General features: G+C 59.7%; 1 protein-coding gene across 5 annotated transcripts; it reads left to right on the top strand.

Annotated features, from left to right (window-relative positions):
• The first annotated feature begins 319 nt into the window (after nt 1-319).
• KLF8 (Kruppel like factor 8) lies at nt 320-21863 on the top strand. 5 transcript variants are annotated; one of them, XM_039354902.1, is made up of 5 exons: nt 320-601; nt 17989-18517; nt 19126-19228; nt 19324-19460; nt 20724-21863. In XM_039354902.1, exons 2-5 carry the CDS (start codon nt 18025-18027, stop codon nt 20903-20905), a joined length of 915 nt encoding a protein of 304 aa, XP_039210836.1. In that variant the 5' UTR covers nt 320-601; nt 17989-18024; the 3' UTR covers nt 20906-21863. The 5 variants fall into 5 exon arrangements, with proteins under 5 accessions (XP_039210836.1, XP_039210831.1, XP_039210833.1 ...); XM_039354897.1 differs by lacking the exon at nt 320-601 and adding an exon at nt 939-1481; XM_039354899.1 differs by lacking the exon at nt 320-601 and adding an exon at nt 1470-1585.
• The last annotated feature ends 438 nt before the right edge of the window (nt 21864-22301 follow it).

Genomic DNA, 22301 nt, shown 5'->3' with positions numbered 1-22301 from the left:
GGGCGGGCCTTTTGTTCGGCGGGTCGCGGGGCGAGGGCTGGGCACGGCCGCCCGACCGGGGCCGGAGCGCGGAGGAGGCAGCGGCGCCCTCGCTGCGCGCTCACCTGGCTGGCCGCCCGGCCCTGCCCTCCCTGGGCGCGGGAGGCAGGGGCGGGCCAAGCAGGGCGGAGCAGGGCGGGGCCCCCGCTCAGCTACGGCCGCCGGTGCTCCGGATGGAGGCGGCGGCCGTCCCGCCCGCCCGGCTCTGCGGAGACGGCGGGGCGTGGCTGCCCCACCCGCGCGCCGAGCCTCCTCCGGAGCCGCCGGGAGCACGTTGGCCGCGGCGTCTGCGAGGGGCGGGTGATTGACAGCGTGTGCAGCCCGGCTGGGTGGAGCCCTGGGTGGGGTCAGGGCTGGCGGCTGGGTGGGGAGCCGAGCGCGCCGAGAGGAGAGCGAGGAGAGCGGAGCCTGCCAGCCCAGCGGACGGACAGACGGACGGACGGACGGAGGGGCCGACGGGCACCGACGCCGTGAAAGCCGCTCAGCAGCCCGCCCGCCGCCTTTCCCCGCACGCCGCTCTCCGGGCCTCGACCGGCAGCCGCGCGGGAGGAGCCGAGGCAAAGTAAGTCAGCGCGGGGCGCGCGAGCGAGCGAGCGAGCGGGCGGTCGAGGCGGAGAGGCGGGCCGGGCGGAGGGTGGGGGAGGAAGAGGAAGCGGCGCCACCCCAGGAAGCGGCGGCGGCGGCGGCGGCGGAGCGCCTGGCACCGCCGGGCGGAGAAGGCAGCGGCGGCAGCTTGCGGAGTACCCGGCCGGGCGCCGGCAGCCTCCGCCCCCGCGTCGACCGGGCGGCCCTTCCCGGCTTCCGCCAGCGACCCTTCCACCCGGGCGGCTCCGCCAGCCTGTTCGCTGTCGCCGGGCGAGGGTGGAGGGCGCCGCTGCCCCGGAGCGCGCGTCGGACGCGTCGGGCGGCGTTCGAGAGGGGCGGCCGTAGAAGCCTCTTCGGTCGGCCGCCGCCGCCGCCGCCCTTGCGCTGCCTCCTTGACGCCGCTGCTGCGGAGCTGACAGCTGGGGAGGCTGGGCGCGCCCCCGACGCCCCTCCGGCGCCCTGGGCGTCGGGTCCCCCAAGGCAGACGAGGGGAGGGCCCGTGGTCTCGGGTCCGAGGGGCGGGGCTGAGCAGCAGGTGGGCGGGGTCGGGCTGGAAGGGGCGTCCCCTTCGGCTCCGGCCCCTCCCGGGTGCCTGGCTGGCTTGGGCGGGTTGTTCTCGGCTCCGCGGGTGGGGAGGCAGTTGCCGGAGCGAGGTCAGCCCCCGGATTTGGGATGACGCTGGTTGGGCGTTTCAGGGCGGGTACTTTCCCCCCCATCCCGCGGAGCTCTCTGTGCACGCCTCGGAACGCTCTTCCGCCGCCCGGGGCTTCTAGCGGAGCGTGATGCTGGCGGCCGCCGGGGGAGCGAACGGGAGCAGTTCCGAAGGTTTCTCCGCGCCGATCGTTCCATCCTCCCGGGTGAGAAAGCGGGAAGGGACCGCAAACATATTCTGTAGGGTCCCCAAAACACCTTTAAGAGTTGCCAGGGAACTGATGGGGCGCGGAGTGCGGAGATGCCGGATGTGAGTAGAAAGTTGGCTGCCCTGCCTCTTTGCCCCTCCCGCTTCGGGGGTCCAGCCCGCCCAAGGCCCGGTTTATGGGTGAGCACCTCTCTGAATTGGAGGTGGGGGAGGGAGGCCTTGGAAGCTGGAGGCCTTTTTCCTTTTGTGGAAGGCTGGCAGAGCAGGCTCCCGGGAGGGCTTGGCCTCAGCCTGTGCCAGGTGTGTGGTTGGCATGGCGGCGGGGGCTCTCCATCTGTTCCCTTCCCTGGGATTTGCTTTCAGGGTCCTCCCCACCCTTGGCACTCTGGGGAGAACTGCTGTTTCTCTGGGTCAGGAGGGGGCTTGGTGTCCACCTGGGGTTCACTGGCTTGCCTGACCCATTGTGCCCTGCGAGGCAAGGGGAGGAGCCTTGTGGTCTGGGAGGTTTTCCCCAGTGAAAACCGAAGTGAAGCTGGTGAGTTTGGGTGGGGGCTTCCCCCCCCCGTGCCCAAGGCAAAAAGGTCTCCACAAAACCAGCTACCTCTCTGACTTCCCCAGTGCATCGAGGGCTTAACCCAGGCTGTTTGGGCACCCATCTGCAAGGCTGTGGGATCACACTGCTTTGTGGCTTGCTGGAGGGGCAGGACAGCCCAGGGGGCTCCTAAGCTTATGGGAGGCTGAGTTTTGACAGTGGGAAGTTTATGGACCTCCTAGGGTGGAGCATCAGTTTTGGGACCCAGGGCCCATGAAGCATCCTTTGGGGAAGCCACCAAGGCCAGCTTTGGAGAGGTTAAGTATGTGTGGAGGCTTCTCCTTCCATTATCCTCCCAACAACCCCTCTGTGAGGTAGGTGGGTGGGTGGAGGGAGGGAGCAGTCCAGAGTACCTTGGGGGCCCTTTGGTTTGATTGGGCTCGTCCCCAGATCCAATCTCTCTAACTGCTGTACTGCACTGCTAATCTTTGTTCTGCCTTTCTACTGCAGAGGTCCTCTGGGGTGGCTTTGCTCTAGGAAGGGGTGAGCCTCCTCCAGATGGGCACTTTGCAGTGGCCATGAGTTCCAAAGGTCCTTTGCTACCATTAAGGGTTGCTCTCTGCACAACCAGGAACCCAAAGTCCCAACAGAGGAATCCTGACTTAACCTGCTTTCCAACTTGTGGCCTCTCAGCAGGCTTCCTCTGTTGTTCATGACCACCTTCGCCATGCACGACTTTGTCCAGTCCTTCCTTGTTCTTGGCCAAATGGCAGCCATCTAAAAAAAGATGAATATTGTACTTTTTCCTTAGAATAAGGAATACAAGCGTTGAGATATGCAGTTCACCTTCCCAGCTCTGCATTCTCCTCCATCCCTCTGCCTGTTCTTGTTTGCAGACGAATGTCGTCCTTGAATCTAGAGGCTTTCCGTCTGTTTTGAGCAGTGTGTCTTTGGATCTGTGGGATGCTCCCGGATGGGTTTGGGCCGTCTTTTCCAGAAGTACGGAGGAGGCCGAAGTTTGTGTCTTGCAGACACCTTCCGAAGAGGAGACCAGCTTGTGGTTCCTGCTTCTTGAGGAGGGCCAGGAAGTCTGGGTGTTGCTCCTACTGTGCCATTGATGCAGTCCCACCTGACTTCCTCCCTCTGCTCAGCCCAGCATCTACCCTGTCTGGACAACAGAAAAGCTGCCTTGCCCCTCCCCCAGTTGCTGAGTGGCTCTGGGGTCTCCTCCGGCTGCTCCCTTTTTGAGTGAACTCTGGCCCTTTGGGTGGCCGGCTCACTGGCAGGAGAAGCTGACCTCCCTTCTGGCCACTTGTCCAGATGAGCGTCACACAGAAAGATGGCTGGCCTGTGACGCTGGAAGAGCCCGGCGCTTGGTCCGCAGGCTGTCCGCACGCAGGACCGTTTCTAAGCTGAGGTCTGTGCCCAGCCCCAAGGTCCACTGTGCCTTTGGCCTGCTTGCCTCGTAAAGTCCCAGGGATTTTCCACTTTACTAATCTGAGCTGAATTCTCCTGCGTGGCCTAAAATGGCAGGAAAGATTTTAAAATATTTTGCACCATTTTTGTGTTTTAGCATTCTGAAATGAAGGGATCAGGAAGAAATGCCTGCTCTGGGGCAGAGTCTTCAAGAATTTCATCTGATTATTTATCTGGGAGATTTACGTGGCCACCCACTCGCTCTGAGCTACTCTGGGCGGACTGCAAAAAATAAAAACCCAGTATAGAAAACATACAATCCCCCACCGCTGTGGACAACACACAATAAGACGAGCCACTTGATGGGCTCTATCCCACTCTGAGCTCCCCAGATCTCCTGGGCCATTCCAAAAGAGTGTCAAAGTGGGGGCCAGTCTAATCTCCATAAGGATGATATTCCCCAGGGAGGAAGGCCCTACTTCTTGGCCCAGCTCAATGCACCTCCTTAGGGGAGGGGCCCCATAGCATTCCCTTCCTCCCCGCTCTGGTGGGTCAGGTAGATGTCACTAGCAAAGGACAGTCCCTCGGATCACCTGGTCCCAAGCCACATAGAGCTTTAAAGGTGGCAACCAGCACCTTGAATTGGCCCCAGAAGCAAATTGGTTGCCTTACCGGAGAGATGACACACCTGCTTTTGTATTGTTTGCTTTTTTCCCATTGTGGTCCATCTATTATTTTACAATCAAAAGAAGAAATGTGGCAATGTTTCAGTTCCTGCTATCTAGGGATGGGGTTCCCTGCTGCTCCCCAAAGGCTACTGGGCTGCCAAGATTTGGGTCAAGGCAGATGGGGGAGGTGTCCTCTTCCGGCACTTTGCACCCTGCTCCAGTGGGTGCAGGCTACCCTCCTAGCTTGCATCAGGACTGTTGTTTGGAGGCTGGGGGCTTCGTGAGATGTATTTTGTCTCTCTACCATAGTAGTTGCGGGCGGTGTGTGTATTGCTTTTAAAGATTGTGAAACAGCTTTCAGGCTTCTTGGACTGTTTCTGCCTGAGTCCTCTTCCCGATACAAGAAGCCACACAGCCAGCTTTTGGGGCCAGAGCAACTCCTAGTTAGTTTTGGGAACAAATTCATCAGCCCTAATATGGGAATTCTGGCAGGGGTTGTCACATGTCGGTAGAGAAAGCCCCCTTCCTTCACTTACTTGCTTGCTTCGGGTGTGGGGGGGGGCTTTTTGCAGAAACCCATTTTTTTCTAACAGGACACAGCAGAGGTGCAATCTGCCCCCCCCCTCGATAGGGGATCCTTTCTATCCCACCTAGCTGTGCAGGGGGAACCGTGGGGACAGCCTGCAGTTGGCACATTCAACACTGCCTCCCCCTGCCCCCCACCTGGGCCTTGCCTCCCTCTAGCGCTGGGAAGCAGAGCCAGTGATATGCTTGGAAGGTCGCAGCTATGAGCAGGAAGGATGTGCCTGGGGGGGGGGCAGGCAGGGGGAACCGCCCCCGTGGTGGTCTGCCTGAAAAGAAGGAGGGAGAGGGGAAGCCCACACACCCCATTGTCCCAAGATGGTATCTGGCTGACACTTGGGCTTCTGTCCCTGAGGGGGGAGTCTGTGCAACCTTCTTGCTTCTTCCTCTTGTGATTGAGTGATATCCCCCCCCCCCACGTACTCTGCCAGTGGAAAGGGGGGCCCTCTGCTGCACAGCTGCCTGGCAGTGGAGGCCTTTTCAGGAGAGGCTTTAATTCCTTTAATTTTATTTGTTTCTGTTCTCTGCTTCATTTTTAGCTGACATGAATGCTTATGGTCAGGCAGTGGGAAGGGTATAAATCAAAGGAGTGACTCTGCCAGCTGTGGGGCAGAGGGGGCTCCTCTTGTACCCCCTGGCTGCCTAGACCTCCACAGGGAGGCTGCCCGGAGCCACCTCCCCAGAACCAGTGGCCACAGCATCTCTGGAGCAGCCGACCTTTACATGCACCCAAGATGGCTGGAGAGATGTCGAGCGCCAGGTGCAGGTCCAAGGCTTGTGTGCAGTGCCAGGGATTAGCTGCCCTGGGGCATGTGAAAAAGGATCCGGAATCCATTTGGGCTGGCAGCAGCTCCGTGCTGACAATCTCTGAGCTGGGTCAGCTTAGTTCTCAGGGGCTGCCTCATTCTTCCGCAGGGCTGGGCCACCTCTGGAGCGTCTGGGCCCAGAACCTGTTTTTCAGGCGGCTGGAACTGTGCTCTGGCTCAAGACTGGCAGGTCCTGGCCAAGCATCTAACCCGGCCGTGGCTGTTAGCTGTGGGAAGAAGGCGGCAGGCTCAGTGTCACCTGGGGCGGCTGGATCTTGGCAGAGATGCCGAGTGCGGCTCCAGGCTCCCCCTGCCAGATTCCTCTGGTCTAGATCCGTGCAGAGGTTCTGCTGCTTCTCCTGCTTTGGGATTATCTAACTGCTTATGTCTCGCTTGCTCCCTGTGCCCATCCCATGCTCTCTACCCTGCAGTAGAATGCACCCCAACCTCATCCACAGGCTTCCCTTGCCCCATTTGGTACCCACGGTGCCTTGCATGCCCAGGAAGCAGAGCGCCAGTGCACAAGAGCAGCTCTCTTGGTTTTCAGCTGTGAATATTCCAGGTGGATGAGCACAATCTGGGCGTGGGGTCTTCTATCCCAAGGGACGCTGCCCTGCTGGTGAACTCCTCCTCCCACTTGCCTTTCATTGAAGGTGACGCTGGGGGGGGGTTGCTCGTACAGAGAAGGGGGATTTCAGGGAACGAGAAGATTCAGAGGGTGGGGTGAGCCTGTTGCCATTCAGCCCCTCTGGGTGCATAGGAAACTTCTTCCCGTCAGATGCTCCTATGGCTCGGCCAAAAGGGGCATCCAAGGGGTCATTTTCCTAGAGAACTGGGCCTGCTGGAAGCAGCACCTCAGATGAGGACAGGCTGACCATCTACATCCATCCAGGGCCGGAAGCTCCTCCATCAAGCCTGGCCTACTTGTGGCCTGAGTGGCTTTTGGGAGTTTCTGCCGCTCGAGGCTTGGGGGACCCTTTGGGGCCATTTTTTCCTTTTGAGTAGCCCCTCCCTTCCCTCCCCTGCCCACCAGAACTGTTGTTTCTTGCAGACTGGGAAAAAGGAAGTGATGGCTCCATCCTCCGCCTTCTGAACGGGGGGGGGCATTGGGGGGCCTCCCAGCCTGGCTGTAGGCCCAGCCTGGCCACCTGGGGTGGGGGCGGTCAGTCTCGCAGATGCTCAGCAGCAAGGCTCTTGGTTGCTGGGAGCACTGGGGCCACCCAGGAGGAATCTGTGAGGGAGAGGGGCCTTCCGCCATTCAGTGCCCCCTCTTGGTGCGATGTTATAATTGAGAACAAGCCCAGCCTTACCAATGGGTGCCCTCTGGACAGGCTTGGCTTGCCACCCCTGGGATGCAGCTCTCCCAGCCAAGCACTGCTTGAACGGCCCCTCAGTCAGGATGGTGTTAGAAGCAGGACATTTTCCCAGGGACCCCCCCCCTTCCTGTTCAGTGCAGCTGCCTTCAGATCCGAATGAGAGACACCCGCCCCCAGCCCTCTTCCGTCTTGGTTGTATTACCAGTGTGGGAGGAAGTGGGTTGGTGAGCGCGGCGGGTGCTGCGAGTGAGGCCACCTGCTGAGGCCCAGTGGCACCCAGGGGGCATCCTCGGAAGGTGCCGCCTGCAGCTAAACAAAGGTGCCCTGGGAAAAGCAGGCTCCTGCTGCGAAGGGGTACAAGTCTGAGGGATGACAGAAGGTCTTCCGTAGAGGGCAGTGCATTTCTTCCTCCTTTGCAGATGGCACTGCCAGCTGGATGGCTCTGCCCACATAGTCTTCCATATGCCCCTTAGGGGGCCGGCCCTGTAACACAAGGCCTGGCATGCAGAGGCAGCCCTGAGCAGCTCAGCCTGCAGTTGGGCGGAGTGGGACTCTGGGTTTTTCCATACTTGGCAAGGCTGGGAGCAGAGTTATGGAGAGGTTGCCAGAAAATGGGTTGCCCCCTTGGGTTAGCCATTCTCCACGATGGGCATGGGCTCCCCACTGCTCCTCTGGAGCAGAGCAGGCGCTGTTGGCCAGGGGAGCAGATGGGCGGGACCCACTGCTGGGATGGCTCTGTTGGGGTGCATGGCTGAGGATTGGTGGGAGCTTCTGCTGCAGAACAGTCCATGGGGGCTTCCTTTGCCAGACCAGCATTCTTTGTCGCCGTTGTTTGATTTCTCTTTCTCCCACAGAATCACACAATAGGTTTCTCGGTTTCTAGTACAACCATCAGCATATCCCAGTGCTTGAAAATAATAAATGCAGACATTAAACAAAAGCTTCTCTGTATGTCACTTGCAGCAACTTCTTGATTCGCTGCTCAAGGTGGGGAAGGGAAGGTGGCAAAAGACCCCTCAGGTGATGTGGTAATTCCTCCTGGCAAGCCTCAAGTTGTGGAGGCAAAGAAGGCAACAAAGCCCAGTCAAGGTTGATGCTGGAGGCCACGAGAGCCGCAAGTTGAGTGGCTTTCAATGGGGTGCCATGGATTAACGGTGCATGTGCTGCCTGTACGGGAGGGAGAGTGCTGAGTCGGTGGCAAGCATTTGTTGGGAGGCTACGGGGCTGGGCTGGCACTCACATTTCCTATTGCTGCCAGTCTCAAAGTCCCAGAGGTGGGCAGTGCTCCCCTCCCGATTCCTCAGGGCATCCAGCCCCCTGCCGGCTGAAGCTGCTGACAGATGCATGGAAGAGGGAGGGGGCTGGCCTCTGATATGGAACGCCCCCCCCCCCGAACGAGTTAGGAAAGGGGAACATTATCCAGCTGACCAGTCAGCTTTTGGGGGTGCAAGGGTTGGGCCTGGAGTGGGGGGAGGGAGAACAGCGCTGCTGACCAGTACAAAATATTCCTTGTTTTGCAATGGTGCTTGGGTAGATTTGTGGTCCTGGTGGCTTTTCTCTTTTACCTCCTGCCACCCCCAGCTTCCTCCAAATGATGATGGTTGGCTCCTGGGCAGCAGGCGTTCTCCGTGGTCCAGGGTGGGAGGGAGGCCTCCTCTTCCCCTGCCCGGTTGGCGGGCCACCGTCCTGCAGTTTTGGAATGTGGCTGGGAGGGGTTGCTTGGCAACTTGTAGTACTTGCCTCCCCCCCCACCTCCCCCCCCCTTAGCTTTGGATAGCTTCAGAAGCTACAGGCAGGGCGGGAAGGCGTGGGGGAAGGGAGGGGCTGGGAATTGGAATGCCCCCCTCCAGGAGGGAGGCAGCAACAATGCAGTAGTTATAGCCTCTGAATCTTCTTTTCTCCCCCCCCCCCAATCTCAGGAGGTGTCCTGTAGTTGCTTAGCAACCGCTCCTTCACACACCTTCCCCAGGAAGCCAAGAAAACTATGCCTGGCCAGGCAGGAGGGGATCAGCAGGGGTCCTCCAGGGTTCTCCCTCAAGAGACCCTCCTGTCCCCCCTCTTTAATTTGGGAGCTGAGTGCAGTTGGCCGGGGGCTCCTTTTCCAAAGCAGATTAAGCAAGATGAGACAAGCTCCCTCAACACACACGTGTGTGGGGGGGGGCGTTAATTTTCAGCTGTTGTTGCTTTAGAACCCCTCCGTGGGCATTCTGCCACTCCACTTCTGAGCATGGCTGAGCAGGATGGGTGGCCTGGGGGGGGGGGAGAGGCTGTAAGCATCAGTGGGCAGAAGAGAGGGACCATTCTGGTGGAGGGCCTTTGGCGCTGGGTGCAAAAGTGCCATGGCATGACCAAGCGTGCCAGGAGAGTTGGCACATCTGCCTCTACCTGGAGCTGTTGGGGAAGCCTTGCAGCTGAGTGGCTCCTGGTGCTTCTGCCCCCAGCCCAGCCTACCCGGGAAGTGCCACCTGCAAGCAGCCCTGGAGGTCCTGGGCAGCCTCAAAGCTCTGAGAGTTTTCCATTGTGTTGCCTTTGTAAATGCGACAGAAGTGGAAAGAATCGAGATCAGTTCTATCAATTGTACTAAATTCAGTAAGCAGGTTGCATTTTTTTCCTTTGATCCCTGCTTCCTGAATGCAACCAGTGACACACCACGGTGAGCCTGGTCTCTCTTCTGTTCTTGTGGGCAAGGAGGGAGATCCTCGGGATTGCAAAACCTGGATTGCAAAACCTCCCACTCCAATCTTGGGAGACCTCTCTCCTCTCGGAGAAACCTGAGGGGGAGGCGACACTTTCGGCACTCAATTTTCACTCTCCTCCCCTTAAGGGGGCTTGGATGAGAGAGCCCTTCAAAGTCCTGGGCCCTCAATTTCTCTGTCCAGTTTTATGTCCAGAATTCCTCTCCAGCTGAGCTGGACAACAAGACAGAGCAGCTCACCCCTGCAATCAGCCTAGTATTAAAAGCAGAAGGGAGAGGAGGTTTGTGTGCAGGTGCCACCACTGAGGGGCTACCTTTCTCGCAAGGGGCCACTGGGCCCAGAGCTTGCCTGCCTGCCGGGTGCCCACCTGGCCCTGCCAGTGACTTTGCTGGGCTCCTAGCAGTGGAGGGGACGCAGAGCAGGTCCTGCCCCTCTGGGCGTGTGAATTCTCTAGGCAACTGTGCCGACAGGCTTGGCCACCTGCCTCCTCCCTGCCTCTCAGTGCCATCTGCGTCTGCCTGCCAGCGGCGGAGGAGCAGGGTAAGGCTGGGCCAGGAGGAAATTCCTGCAGGAGGTGTGGACAGCAGAGTGGCTGGGTGTGTCCCTCGCAGCCAGGCGATATCTGGGGCTCCACCTTGCCGGGCTCAGGATGGGGGGAGCCGCCCTCCTCCCATCTGCTGTGAGCCTGGGGGGGGGGCATCACCAGGCAGTTCCCCTTGTATTAATCCAGGCCCAGCTCAAGCTGCTGTCCAGTGGTAGCTCCCTCTGGAGGAGTTCTTGCCAGTGGAGGAGCCTTCCTCTCCTCCCCCCAGTTAAGGGGGGCTCCTCTGTCTGCTACAGAAACCCACCAGTGGGAATGTGGGCTCTGCTGCTGAGGGCAGCTTTTCAGGAGCAGCCTCTTGTGCGTGGCCTCTGCAGCGTGGAGCCTTCCTTTGTTGAAGGACTGTGGTTGGGCCATGTTTCATGTCGGCAGGAGATCAGCAGTGGGGGGAGCAGTCAGTGGGGATGGGGTCTGCTTGACACTTTGGCAGTCTTTGGAGCAGAAGGAAAGGATTCAGGCTCCTTCCAGAATCCCCAGTGGGGCCATGAGAGGGCTGCTTTCTGCCTGGGGGGAGGGAGGTCTTTCCTGTTCAAAGAGTTGGCCAAGAGTGGGGGTCCAGGAAGGGATTATTCTGGGTTTTCTCCCGCTGTTCAGTGGAAGGGCAGGGTCTCCCTGGTGCTACCTCAGCCTAGAGGGGTCAAGGCCAGTCTCCATTCAGCAGACGCCTGAGCTGTCCCTCTCTCTGCTGGTGGCTCTCTCAGCAATTGAGTTAGCGGGCCTCATTTGCTGGCATCCCGTCTGTCCTTGGGGCTCTGCTCTGCCCTGCCCCTGGCACTTCTCCCTGCACTGTGTGCGAGCCGTCCTGGCGAGGACCATGAGAAATGGGTGGCCAGGAGGCATGGTATGGTAGCTCATGGGCTGCAGCCACGCGGATTGCTTTGACCCAAGCAGCTCTTAGATAGGATGACTTTTCCCAATGAAATATTAAGGTACTTGTGAAAGCAGATTGACCCTTCCCACAATGCAAGGTGCCTGAAGTTGGGGGCTTCTATCTCCATCCCTGCCTTGTCCCCTTTCCAGACCCTTTCCTGGCCCTGAAGCCAACAGAGGAAAGGCCCTCCGTTGAAGAGTAAAGTCAGGTTTGTGCCCTGCAGGTGGTGGAGGTTAATGTGTCACTGGCAATGGGCATGTCTCCAGCCAGGATTGTGGGATTGGGGCCTTCTGCTGGTGCCTCTGCAAACCCTCTTTGTCAATCTCTAGCCAAATGCCATGTTCGCCCAGTAAAGCATGGTCTTTGTTTGTTGAAATCCGTGTGTTGGTATTTTGTGCACTTCAGACCATCACAGCTCGTTCAGCCCCTATGGCTAAAGTCCTAGCCTGCAATGAATCTGGGAAAGCTCCTGGCTTCTTATGTGGCTCCCTTAAGGGTAGCCATAGATGTTGGAGACGGGCACCAGTGGTGCCAGCTCTCTGATTCAGTGGGAGAGACCACAGGGGATGTGCTGGCCCCAGTTGAGGAGGCTGGCTTCTTCCTCCCCCCCCCCCGTAAGGATTTCTGGGGTGGGGGGAATCCCTGCTACTGCTTACAAAATAGCATAGGGAGGCACTGCAGCCTCTTTTGGAGTGGTACCAAGTGGCCACCGCCTGTCTGTGCCCTCTTGTGCCTGGCAGCACAGCCCCTTTTTGCGGCTCTTGCCCCTGTGGCTGGGTGGATCCTTCCTGGGGGGGGGGTTTCCCCCATTTTCAGGGCAGCCGAGGCAGCTGTGCTTGTGCCCTCCTCTTCATCCCACTGCTCCAGTTCCTGAATGAGGCCCTCTTTGGTTCTGGAAGGGAGCAGGCCAGATGACCCTTGCAGAGAGGGGCCAAGCTCTCAGTGTTGGAAATGGAAGTGTAACATGGGTCTTCTGGTTATATGGGAGAAGGGGAAGAAGGAGCTCTTCTGTCTGGGCAACAGGGAGAAGACCTTTGGAAGAGAAAACTGAAACCCACTGTTGCAAAACACGGAGGCCCCTCACTTCAGTGGCTCTCTAAAAGAAAGGGGGGGACCTTTTTCTTTTACCATTGCACAACAGCAGGTATGCTTGGGATTGAAAGTGAAACCTCCATATCAGGAAGTAGTCTACCACTAGCCTAGGATAGGAAGAGAGAAAAAGAGGGAGTGTCGTTCCCGTCCTTTCTCCAGGATTTCTTTCTCCAGGCCTGGAAGATGGGAATCCCGCCCAGAGCCTCCTCCCACCAAGAAGGAGAGTCCCCCTCCTAAATTAGACCTGCCTGATTTTCCTGCCTTTCCCCCCCTTTCCGCCCCCCAACACACACACACACACACACACACACACACACACACAGACACACGCCAGGGCTGGAAGAATGTGATCCAGCCATTCAGCTGCCTCCCTCCCCACGCCCTCTGCTCTCTGGGGAGGAGGCCGCCTGCTGCGAGGGGTGGGGCTGCTCCTCCAGTGATTGGCCTGGGGCAGGGCGGGGGCTGGTGTGCAGCTTCACCCAAGCAGGCAGGAATTGCCTGTCCACCCTGGGCGGAGGCGAGTTGGGGGAGGGGAGCCTGGCAGGGCTCTTGCCCGGCTGCCAGCTGGCCTGCCCCCCCCCCTCTCCTGTTCCCTCCGTGTTGGCTGTCCTTGGAAGAGCGGCCTGGCCTCCAGAATCAGGCACAGCTTGGCAGCTGCACCAATGGTGCAGCACTTTGCATAAGGCCAGAGCAGAAGAGGGCGAGGGGACAGGCCCTGCTGCCCGGTATTTTCCTCCTGGATAAATCTAACCAGGGTTTCAGACAGGGGCTGTTTAAATTAGGACAACTAATTTCAGATGGGGGCTCGCGGGTGGAAGGAAAGCCCTGGGTTCTTGGGGAGGGGGTGCGTGACATTTGTGGAGGACCCAACTGGCTGGCATCTTGGCACAGCATTCCCAGAACCACCTGTGGGCACAAGCTGTGCAGAATGTCCCTCTTCTGGGGGATCAGGGCATTCCGGCTCTCCTCAGGAGAGGACAGATCCGGTTCCATCCACTGTCCCCCTCTTTAAGCAGGTAGAAAAGGGAGGATCCTGCACAGCGAGGTGCCAAAGCCTTGGGAACAGTGTCTCTGCGGGGGTCTATACCCAGATGCCTTGATTTCTTTTCTGCTTTCACCCTCAGCCAGTTAAAAGATTAACTCATCTCTGGCTCTGCCAGGCACTTGCTCCCAGCTTTTCCAGACATTTGAAAAACAGGGATAATGGGGGAGGGGGCTACTATTTATTTTCTGGGGACTTCTCTTTCTCCAGGTGGAAGAGAACCTGAGGTCTAGCATCTGCTCTTTCTTCCAACTGGATGCCTTTTTGAGGGGAGAGGGTGAGATTACCAACGCCAAGTGGGCTACCGGAAGCCAAGGCTGGGCGGTGCCTCTTGCTGCAGCCCCTGCAGGGATCTGGTGGGCTCCGCAAAGTTGCAGTGAGGATGACCAGCATCACCAGGAGCAAAGACCCCGGCCCAGGTTGCTTCCTACTGCACCTGGGGTTTCTGCCTGGAGAAGAATATGGTGTTGATGGGGTTAGCTGGACTAACAGCTTTAAAACAAAGTCCACAAACCTCGTCTGTCACCCCAAAGCCACTACCGGCTGCAGATTGGACTCATAGCCCACCCCGAGGCAGAGGCGGGTGGGTGCTTTTGTGCGATAGGTCTCCTGGGGACGCTTGCTGCATGGAGGGGGGAGGGGCAGGCAGGGGGCCCTGGGGGGCGATGTCCCTCCCGGCCGAGCAAAACTGGGGCGGCGCAATGAGCGCGAAGCGGGGCAAGGAGGGCGCTCTCCTCTTGGACCCGCTTCTCTCGCGGGCGCCTGCCCGTCCAGTAAAGCGGGAACGGCTCTTCGGGGCCACAGGTCTTGGCGCCAGATGAAATGGTTTGCGGGCGGGCTTCGGGACTTTCCCTGGCGCCGGTGCTGAGCATCCACACGGTCGTGGAGTGCACGGGCAAAGCAGCCAAAGGGCCGCGCGCGGGCTTGGCCGATCGTTCTCGTTGCTAGCCTACTTCGCGACTGAACGCGGACCGCGAAGCAAGTTTTGGCACGCGGTCCCGGCGGGGACCCACACCCGGCCGGCCCTTAGCGCGCCTGCCCTCCCCCACCCGGGGCGGGTCGGTCCACCTGCAGGGGCTCGGCCGACGGGACCGACCTACCCCGCGAGCCCGGTCGCCCTCCGCAACCCTGGGCGGGCTTGCCGCGGCCAGCGCCGGGCGGAGCTCCCCAAACGCCAGCGCCGCCGCCGCCGCCTCTTTGGCCGGACCCTCCCCAGGGTGGGGCTGCCACGAGGGCGCACCCACCCGCCCATCCGGCAGACGCCGGAGGCAGAGCGCGCAGCCCGCTGCGGAGCGAGGAGAAGGGGGAGCCGCCGAAACCCGTCGCGTAGCCGGTCAGCCAGCCCGCCACTTGCCGGCTCGGGATGATCCTGCCCGCGGACAGGTCGAGCGCCGCGCGGGGGGCCCGGCTGGTGAGTGCGCCGCGGGGAGAGGCGGAGCGCCCTCGCCCGTCCCGGCGGCAGGAAGCGGCGCGCTCGGGAGGCAGGTGGCGATGCCGCGGGGGAGGGGAGCGCTTGGCCCACCTGGGCGAATGGGACGCCGCCCGCTCGGGCCCCGCCGAAGCGGTCTGGCTGCGTTGGGCTGCCAGGCGCTCGCCAGGCTCGCAGGGCCGATGGGGCCCAATGCGGGCGCCGGGCGGGGCTTCTCTGGAGCCCAGGAAGGGTGGGGAGGGGGCGCAAGGCAATCCTCCCACCCTCGTGCCCCCGTTGCAGGCCGGAGGCATCCGTTTGATTAGCTGCCAGGCTGCCCCTCGGTTTCGGGGTCCAGCCCCTCTCGGCCTCCCTGCATTTTCGGAGCTGATCTGTTGACAGGGAGCATCGGTGACAGCTGGCGGGACCTCCGTGGGTCGCGGCCGCCCTGGGACGGGGAGAGTGTCTGGGTGAGGGTGGGCTTTTCCTTGAGGCAGTGAGCCGTTCGCCTGCGCTCTCCTCCTCCCGGGCTCTCTGATCGGCTCTGAACTGAAGAGAGACAGGAGGGATCCAAGCTCTCTCGGTTTAGCACCCCTTGGATGGAGGAGGGGCAGGTTTGTGGTGTCTGCAAGTGCCCTTTGGTGGCAGGTGCCGGTTCAAGACTAAACACCTGGCCAGGTGGGCTCCTTCCTGTCCCCTTTATAAGTGAGAAAAGGGCAGAGGCCACCTGCGGAAGAGCTGCAGGCCCTTCAGGGAAGTCTTCCCAAGAGTTGACCAGAGGAGAGTCAGACGAGCAGTGGTTGTTCAGGGCACAGGACGCTGGAGGGAGTCCCTCCACACTAAAACCCACTTTTAGTTTTGCCCTGTGGAAGCGGAGTCTCTGTGCTGCTGCTGCTATGGGTAATGGTAGGAAAGGGCTGCTGATGGGGGGTGGGTGTCAACTCCTCCCATCCTGGCTCAGGAGCAATAATGCCCCCACCCTGCTAGAAGATGGAGGCTCATGGACTGTGCAGAGGAGAGCAGCTTTTTCACCACCACCACCACCACCACCACCACCCCCATCCTTTGTGACTTCTTGGCTGCTCCTCAAAAGGTTCTGCCGAGTGCTGGATCCCCTCCCTTCCGCCTCTCCCTCCTCCTGCTCTGGGCTGAGCTCTTCCTCGGACTGGAATGAAAGACTGCTGGGGCGACATCGCCCCCCCCCCACCGCCCAGTGATTTCCTCATTGACCCCTGTTGGCTAGTGGGGAGAGGCTGGAACTTGGGGGCAGGGGGTTCAGCTTTAATTTCCTAAAACTACCCCTCCCTGAGCATAAGGAAGAGTGCTGCCCTTCACTCTGCCCCCCCCCCCACACACCCAGCAGCTCTTATTCTCACTTCCCTGGCATTCGCGACAGAGATCCTGTGGTTCAGATTGCTGCCCAGCAGGTGGAGTGGAGAGTGGAGCTGCCTCTCTGGGCTCTCTTTCTCCAGGCCATCCAGACTGACCCTCCCAGAGAAGGAAGGGGTCCTCTATAATGGAGGTGGGCCTGACTCAGGAAGCCAAACAGTCATGGGGGCTCCTATGAGAAGCTGTGGCCTCGTCCTGCTCTCAAACTGGGGCTAAGCAAGCCCTCTGCAGGCCTTAGGTGTGGAGAAGGAGGAGGGGGGAGAGGAGGGGGAGGAGGAGGAGAACCAGGGTGCTCTGCACTCCTTGGCTCTCTGCTCCTGCAATCCCCATTGGCCCTGGGGAGCACTGCATGGGGGGGTCCATGCACATCAGGGCTCCTTTAAAGGCTCCTGCTGAGATACAGATGCTCTGCAGGAGAAACTAGCAAACGCATCTGCAAAGCCGGGAGGCTGTAACTCTGCTTCTCTCCCTGTTTCTGGGGGCAAGGGAGTCCAGGATCCAACTTGGTTCTGTAGTGTTGGCAACCGACTCATCTGAAGGGTTTCCAGGCAGGGTGTGTGTGCTGAGCGAGGAGGAGCTGATGGCCAAGGGAAGGGAGGGGCAGTGGGTGGGTAGGCTGCGGATTAAAGCAGCAGGGGGAAGGAGTGGCAGAACAGCAGGTGCTGGTGGATGCTTGGCAGAAGTGCACTGGGAGGGTCTGGCAAGGGAGAAGCCCCTGACTCGGGTGGTTGGAAAGATTCTGCATCCTGTGGAGTTTCTTGCATGAGTCTGGTGGAAAAGCAAGACCCTTTTTAATATACCCTTTTTGCTTTATGGATAGAAAATATATATGGATCATTACATAAAAGGCTGAGCTTTCTCTGGTAAAAAAATTCTCTGTGATGGCACCTGCCCCCCTCTCCCCGCCTGCAGCCTTAAACTGCAAATAGAAGCAGGCTGGGCGGTCACTCCTCCTCAGCCAGAGGGCATCTGGTGTAACGGGGACGCTTGTGGGCCAGGCTTGAAAATCAGAATTAACCCATTGATGCCGGAGGTGGAGAGGCAGCCCCAGAGTGCAGCAGCGCCCCCTGCAGCTGCCCCCAATCCGGGGGAAGCAGAGTGGGGTTCTGTGCCCCATGACTGTCTCTGAGAGACCCTCACGGAGGTTGCAGTGACTCAGCTCTGGCAGATGCAACCCTCTGCAGCTGGGCACCTGGCCATCATGGCGGCCACTTCTGAAAGTCAAGAGGGGAACCAAAACCTCCACACAAATGGCTTAATCTCATCTAAGGGCCCACCTGGGTTTAGCAGCGCTGCAGCCTTCTCAGAGGGGCCTCCAGCAGCCTGTGTGAGAGGGCTGCTCCCCCAGAAAAGCTGTGCAGCCTGCTTATCCTCTGCTCAAAGCAAAGCAGGGAAGGGAGGGGAGGGGGGAGGCTGCTTGTCCCAGACCCTGAAAGGCTGGGACAGCATGAGCCCATCCAGAAAGTTTGGGGAAGGACACCTGCCTCGCCCTGCCAGGGGAGGAGCTTGTGTGGGACTTGCTGGTTTGACCATTCCTGGGCAGGTCTCGCAGCACCAAAGGGAGGACTCTCCAGTTGGAGCTTTGCATCCAAAGCCCCTGGAAAACAGCCATGCAGCTCCTTGCCCCCTGCCCTTCACCCTCGCCCCTCTGGCCAGCTGGACCACAGTCCTTCTCCACCCCCCTGGGCCAGCCCTGATCCACTGCCAATCCACTGCTGGACTGCCTCCAACCCCTCCCCACCTTGCTGCTTTCGGGGCTGGGAGATTTGCCTCCCTCCAAGTACTGGGGGGGGCCTCCTCAGCCTGGCTTGGCATTAACCCCTCCAGTTCCTCCAGCTTGCTTGGTCCTCTCCCTCCTGCCTTTGGATCAGTCGAATTTTGGGGGTTCCTCCTTCCCAAGTCCCTTGGGGGCAGGAGCCATCAGGGTTCTGTGTGGTCCCAGGGGCTGGAGGTTTGTATGGGCAACCTGGATGCTGAAGCGGTTTCCTGCATGTGGGGAGAGGCTGTTCCCAGGACGCCTGGAGCCCAGTGCAGATCCGTTTCTGGGCTGGGGGCCTCTTACGCTCCTTTCCTTTCGCCTTTGCAGTTGGCAGGGCCAGCCCAGGGCAAGGCCCAGCCCAGGATGAGTTCCTCCTCGCTGCTGGGGGAGAGCTCCCTCGAGCCCCCGGTGCTGCTGAGTGACATCAAGACGGAGCCCCCCGAAGAGCTGCTGGCGACCGACTGCAACCAGCCTCAGGCCGAGCCGGTGGACCTGTCCCTGCATAAGCCCAAAGGCTCCCTGCAGCCTCCCACCATCCGCTCAACGCCCCTGCCAGCTGCACTGCCGGCCCCCGTGGTGTCCATGTCCCCTGCTGGGCTGGGCTCCTCAGCCATCCCCGCTGTACTCTCCCCTGGCTCCATCCTGGCATCCACGCAGGGCAGTGGCGGGCAGCAGATTCTGCACGTCATCCACACCATCCCTTCGGTCAACCTGCCCAGCAAGATGGGTAACCTCCAGACCATCCCAGTGGTGGTGCAGTCCCTGCCTGTGGTCTACACTACCATGCCCAGCGACGGCGTCACTGCTGCCATCACGGTGCCCCTGATCGGGGGAGACGGCAAGAACGCTGGATCTGGTGAGCTCTGCCTGCCATCTTGCCACTTATCCTGAGACTGGGAAGGGTGGGCATCGGTCTCCCTCTTGCTGCCTGCAATGGGAGCCTCCCTGTTCTGGCCCCCTGGGTGTGACCCATCCAAGCTTGAGGGCAGTTTCTCTGGACCACCAGAAGGGTTCTCTCCTCTCCCTCCCTCCCTCCCTCCCTGATCATGTTGGAAAGAGGGGGGCTACGAGGCTGGAGGTCTCTGGATGTGCTCCTCTGAGGCCCTGCAGTCCAGGAAGGAGTCACCTTTCCTTGGGGGGGGCTGAGCAGAAGAGGAATGCTGGGCTTGCAGACCTCCCTGAATATGCCGTGTGAGATAAATAGGAGTGCTCCCTTGCACTGGAAGTGGAGTGCCCCCCTCTGCACCAAGGACAAGGTTGTCACACTGTGTCTTCATGGCAGAACTTTCCAGGGGGTGGAGTGGAGGAGGTGAGTGGGGGGCAGTTGTAATAGGAGCCCTCTGCCCTGACGCTCACGCCTGCTGCCGTTGGCAAGGGGCTCTGCTGCAGCTCCAACAGGCCGGTTTTCAGTTTCTTGAGCAGCTGCCAGCCTGACCTCTGACAGGGTCTCTGTTCCTCCGGCAGTGAAAGTCGACCCCAGTTCCATGTGCCCCGTGGAGATCCAGAGCGACAGTGAGGACAGCGCCTCGGAGAGCGGGCCGGCCTCCTTCCCTGACCCACAGAAAGAGTGAGTCACAGTCCAGTCAGAGGTGGGGATGCAGTTCTGGCAGGTACTCCCGGAGCGCCCTCTGAACGCCGTGGCTCTCCAAATGTCTTTGCCAGGCTGTTGGGGGGCAGACCACCCCGGACGGAGTCACCAGACCTGAAGAAGAGGCGGACCCACCAATGCGACTTCGAGGGGTGCAACAAAGTTTACACCAAGAGCTCCCACTTGAAAGCACACCGGAGGATACACACTGGTGGGTGCTCGGGGGGGGCAGGGGCACTGCCCTGCAGCCACACTCTTCTCAGGATCACCCCTGGATTCCTTAATGCCTATTACATGCCAGAGACAAACCCCCCCCCGTGGGAGGTGGGATTAAGCAGCCATTAAGACCCATCCTTTGCCCCTTTTGGCCCCACCGGGTGGCTCCCTCGACTGGGTGGCTCCCTGTGGATGCCCACCCCAAGCCCCTCCCCCCCTGCTAAAATTGAAGGTGGCTTTTCTGAGCCCGTCTTCAGCCTGCTCTACTCCCGTGGGCCTGAGACTGCTAGTTCTTCCCCTTGCCCACAAGGCATCCTAGCAACGAATTCGAATTCGGTCCATGGATCCTCCCACATACGTTTCCTAGCAACCTGTTCCATCTTTCAGGCTGGAATCCTTTTAGCCGAGTCTCCTAGCAACCCCTTCCCCGCACAATCCCACCTGCTCTCTCCCAAAGCACATCCTTTGCCAGCTCTCTACATCCCTCTGTCATCCCTGGAATGCGAGGCCGGCTGGGCTGGCACCCAAACCCATGGCCTCTGGGCTCAAGAAGCTGCCCCTGGGCCTGTGTCTTCCCTCCTGCCCATGGCACAGACCAGCTGCCTCCCTCCTACATTGCACAGGTGGTGGGCAACAGCCAGGGGCAAGCACACATTTGCCCTGCACACAAGGGCTTCATTCTGAAGGAGGAAAAGAGGAGGATCTTGAAAAGGCAGCCTACTCTTTCTTCTCCCGCCATGGCCCAGGCTGCCAAAGGGGGGGGGGCGTTGAGGAGAAGGAGGCAGAGACGGAGCATCCAAGCTCATTGCTGCATCAGCACCAGGCAATCAGCTGGCCAGCTGGCTGCTGCTTCTTTATTTTTATCCCACCATTATTTGCAAAGAGGGCAGATTTGGTCTTCAGTATTTCCAGTGAAGAGGGTCTGTCCTTCTGCCCAGGTGTGGGAGGGGGCTGTCTGCCTGCCGGATCCACATCAGAGGCACGATGGAGCACCTTCCCTTTCTCTGACTTTCCCCACATCAGAAAAGCACAATGATCCTCTGGCTACTGCCGTGGGTCCTCTCGGAAGGCTGGGCCTGGGCCTGGGGGCCGGGGGAGAGAGAGTGGCCCAAGGGAGCCTCTACACAGCTGAGTCTGTCCAAGGTTGATGTCCGTCTCTCTCTGACCCCACTCATCAGTTGTGCTGCAGGGACCAAAATGCACCCAGCATAAATTGGGTGAGTTGTCCCATGCCCGTCACTCCCTTTTCTCCCTGCAGGAGAGAAACCCTACAGGTGCACCTGGGAGGGCTGCACCTGGAAGTTTGCTCGCTCTGATGAGCTGACCAGGCATTTCCGCAAGCACACGGGCATCAAGCCCTTCCGCTGCTCGGACTGCGACCGCAGCTTCTCACGTTCCGACCACCTGGCTCTGCACCGCCGGAGGCACATCATGATGTGAGCAGGGCAGTGGTGCGCAGCCTGCATCCCATCAGCCCCTGAAGCAGCTCCCCTTGGTGAGCGGGGCCTCGGCAACCAGGCAGGAGCCACCAACCCAGCGGTTTGCACAGAAAGAGCCTTAGTGCCGTCTGCGCGTCCCCAAAGATTGGTCTTCGGTCTCCATGGCTGGGCAGCTTCAGGGTCTTGGGAGAATCCAGAGCTCCAGAGCCAAGCAAGGGACACTGGTGGGTTGCTGGAAGAGACGGGTCGTCGTGCAGAGGGGCTCCTGCAGTTGGACTCAGGCCAGGAAACTGCCAAAAGGGGGCTCCTTGGGGGAGCTTGTGTCATGCCCAAGCACGGGGACCTTCTCTACGTGGCCGGGTGGTTCCCAGGTCTCGGCCTACACTTCTTGCTCACAGCACAAGAACAGAAATCCCAGGAAGTAACCTGTGTGCTGGACAGGGAGGTGGGCTTGGGGTTGATTGCTTTTAACTACACTTTTATGAGCACTGAAACAAAGTCTGTGTCTGAATTCTGGTTTGGAATCCTCTCCCCCCAAGACCCCCCAGGCGGGACTAATTTGCTTCTGGACGGGCCAGGCGGGATGGATGGATTGCGCACAGCCCTCCCTTTGCATCGTCCCCTTCCCGCTCAGGACTGCAGCTCTCCTCTCAAGAGACACTTTGAATCCAAGATCAACTTTTTTTGAATTTTAAAACTTTATTGCATTTGGGGAAAGGGAAAGGGAGGGGCGCCACTCTGATCAAAGCGTGGCACAGCTGAGCCCCTCCTGTCCACCAGAGCCCTACTCGGAAGAGAACCTGGCTTGGTGGGGAAGGGGGCAGAGGGGCTAGGCAGAGGAAGAAGTTGGGGAATGCAGAACTGTGACACCCCCTCAAATGAGGGCGGTGGTGGTTCCTAACAGTAATTCTGCCACAAAGTCAGGAAGGGCAGATAAATTTTGAACCTGCTACCTGCAACTGGATGCATTTCTGTATATAGTTCAACAGGGGGCGCTGTGGGGGAGTGGGCTGAGGTGGTCTCCCTGCTGAGATTTTGAGAACTTGCTTTCCTTTCTGTCACTTTGATCAGATCTGGGGATGTCCTTCCAAACTGCGTCCCTGTGCAGGTGTGTGTATGTGAGTGAGGCTGCTGTTATTTGTTGGCCTTCCCAGGTGTGAACTGAACTGGTGACTTTCAAGAAGTGGAACAAGTTTTGGGGAGGAAGGAGAGGAGCTTTTCCACCTGTTGGGTGCTGATGCTCACTTTGGAGTCAGAAGTGGGGGGAGGGCGCAGGAGGGCTCCGGTGGGAGAGGAGCAATGGGAGGATGCAGCCCAATGTTGCATTCCTGCACCTGCTGGCCTTTGGGGCTGGGGATTCCCTGTGCAAAGGGTGAGCGCTGCCATGGGGCAGGGCG

The sequence above is a fragment of the Crotalus tigris genome, unplaced genomic scaffold (genome assembly GCF_016545835.1).
Source record: "Crotalus tigris isolate CLP2741 ecotype Arizona unplaced genomic scaffold, ASM1654583v1 scf7180000018585.330925593:3314079, whole genome shotgun sequence".
NCBI classification, from domain to species: Eukaryota; Metazoa; Chordata; class Lepidosauria; order Squamata; family Viperidae; genus Crotalus; species Crotalus tigris.
This window is presented reverse-complemented; position numbering and strand designations above follow the sequence as displayed.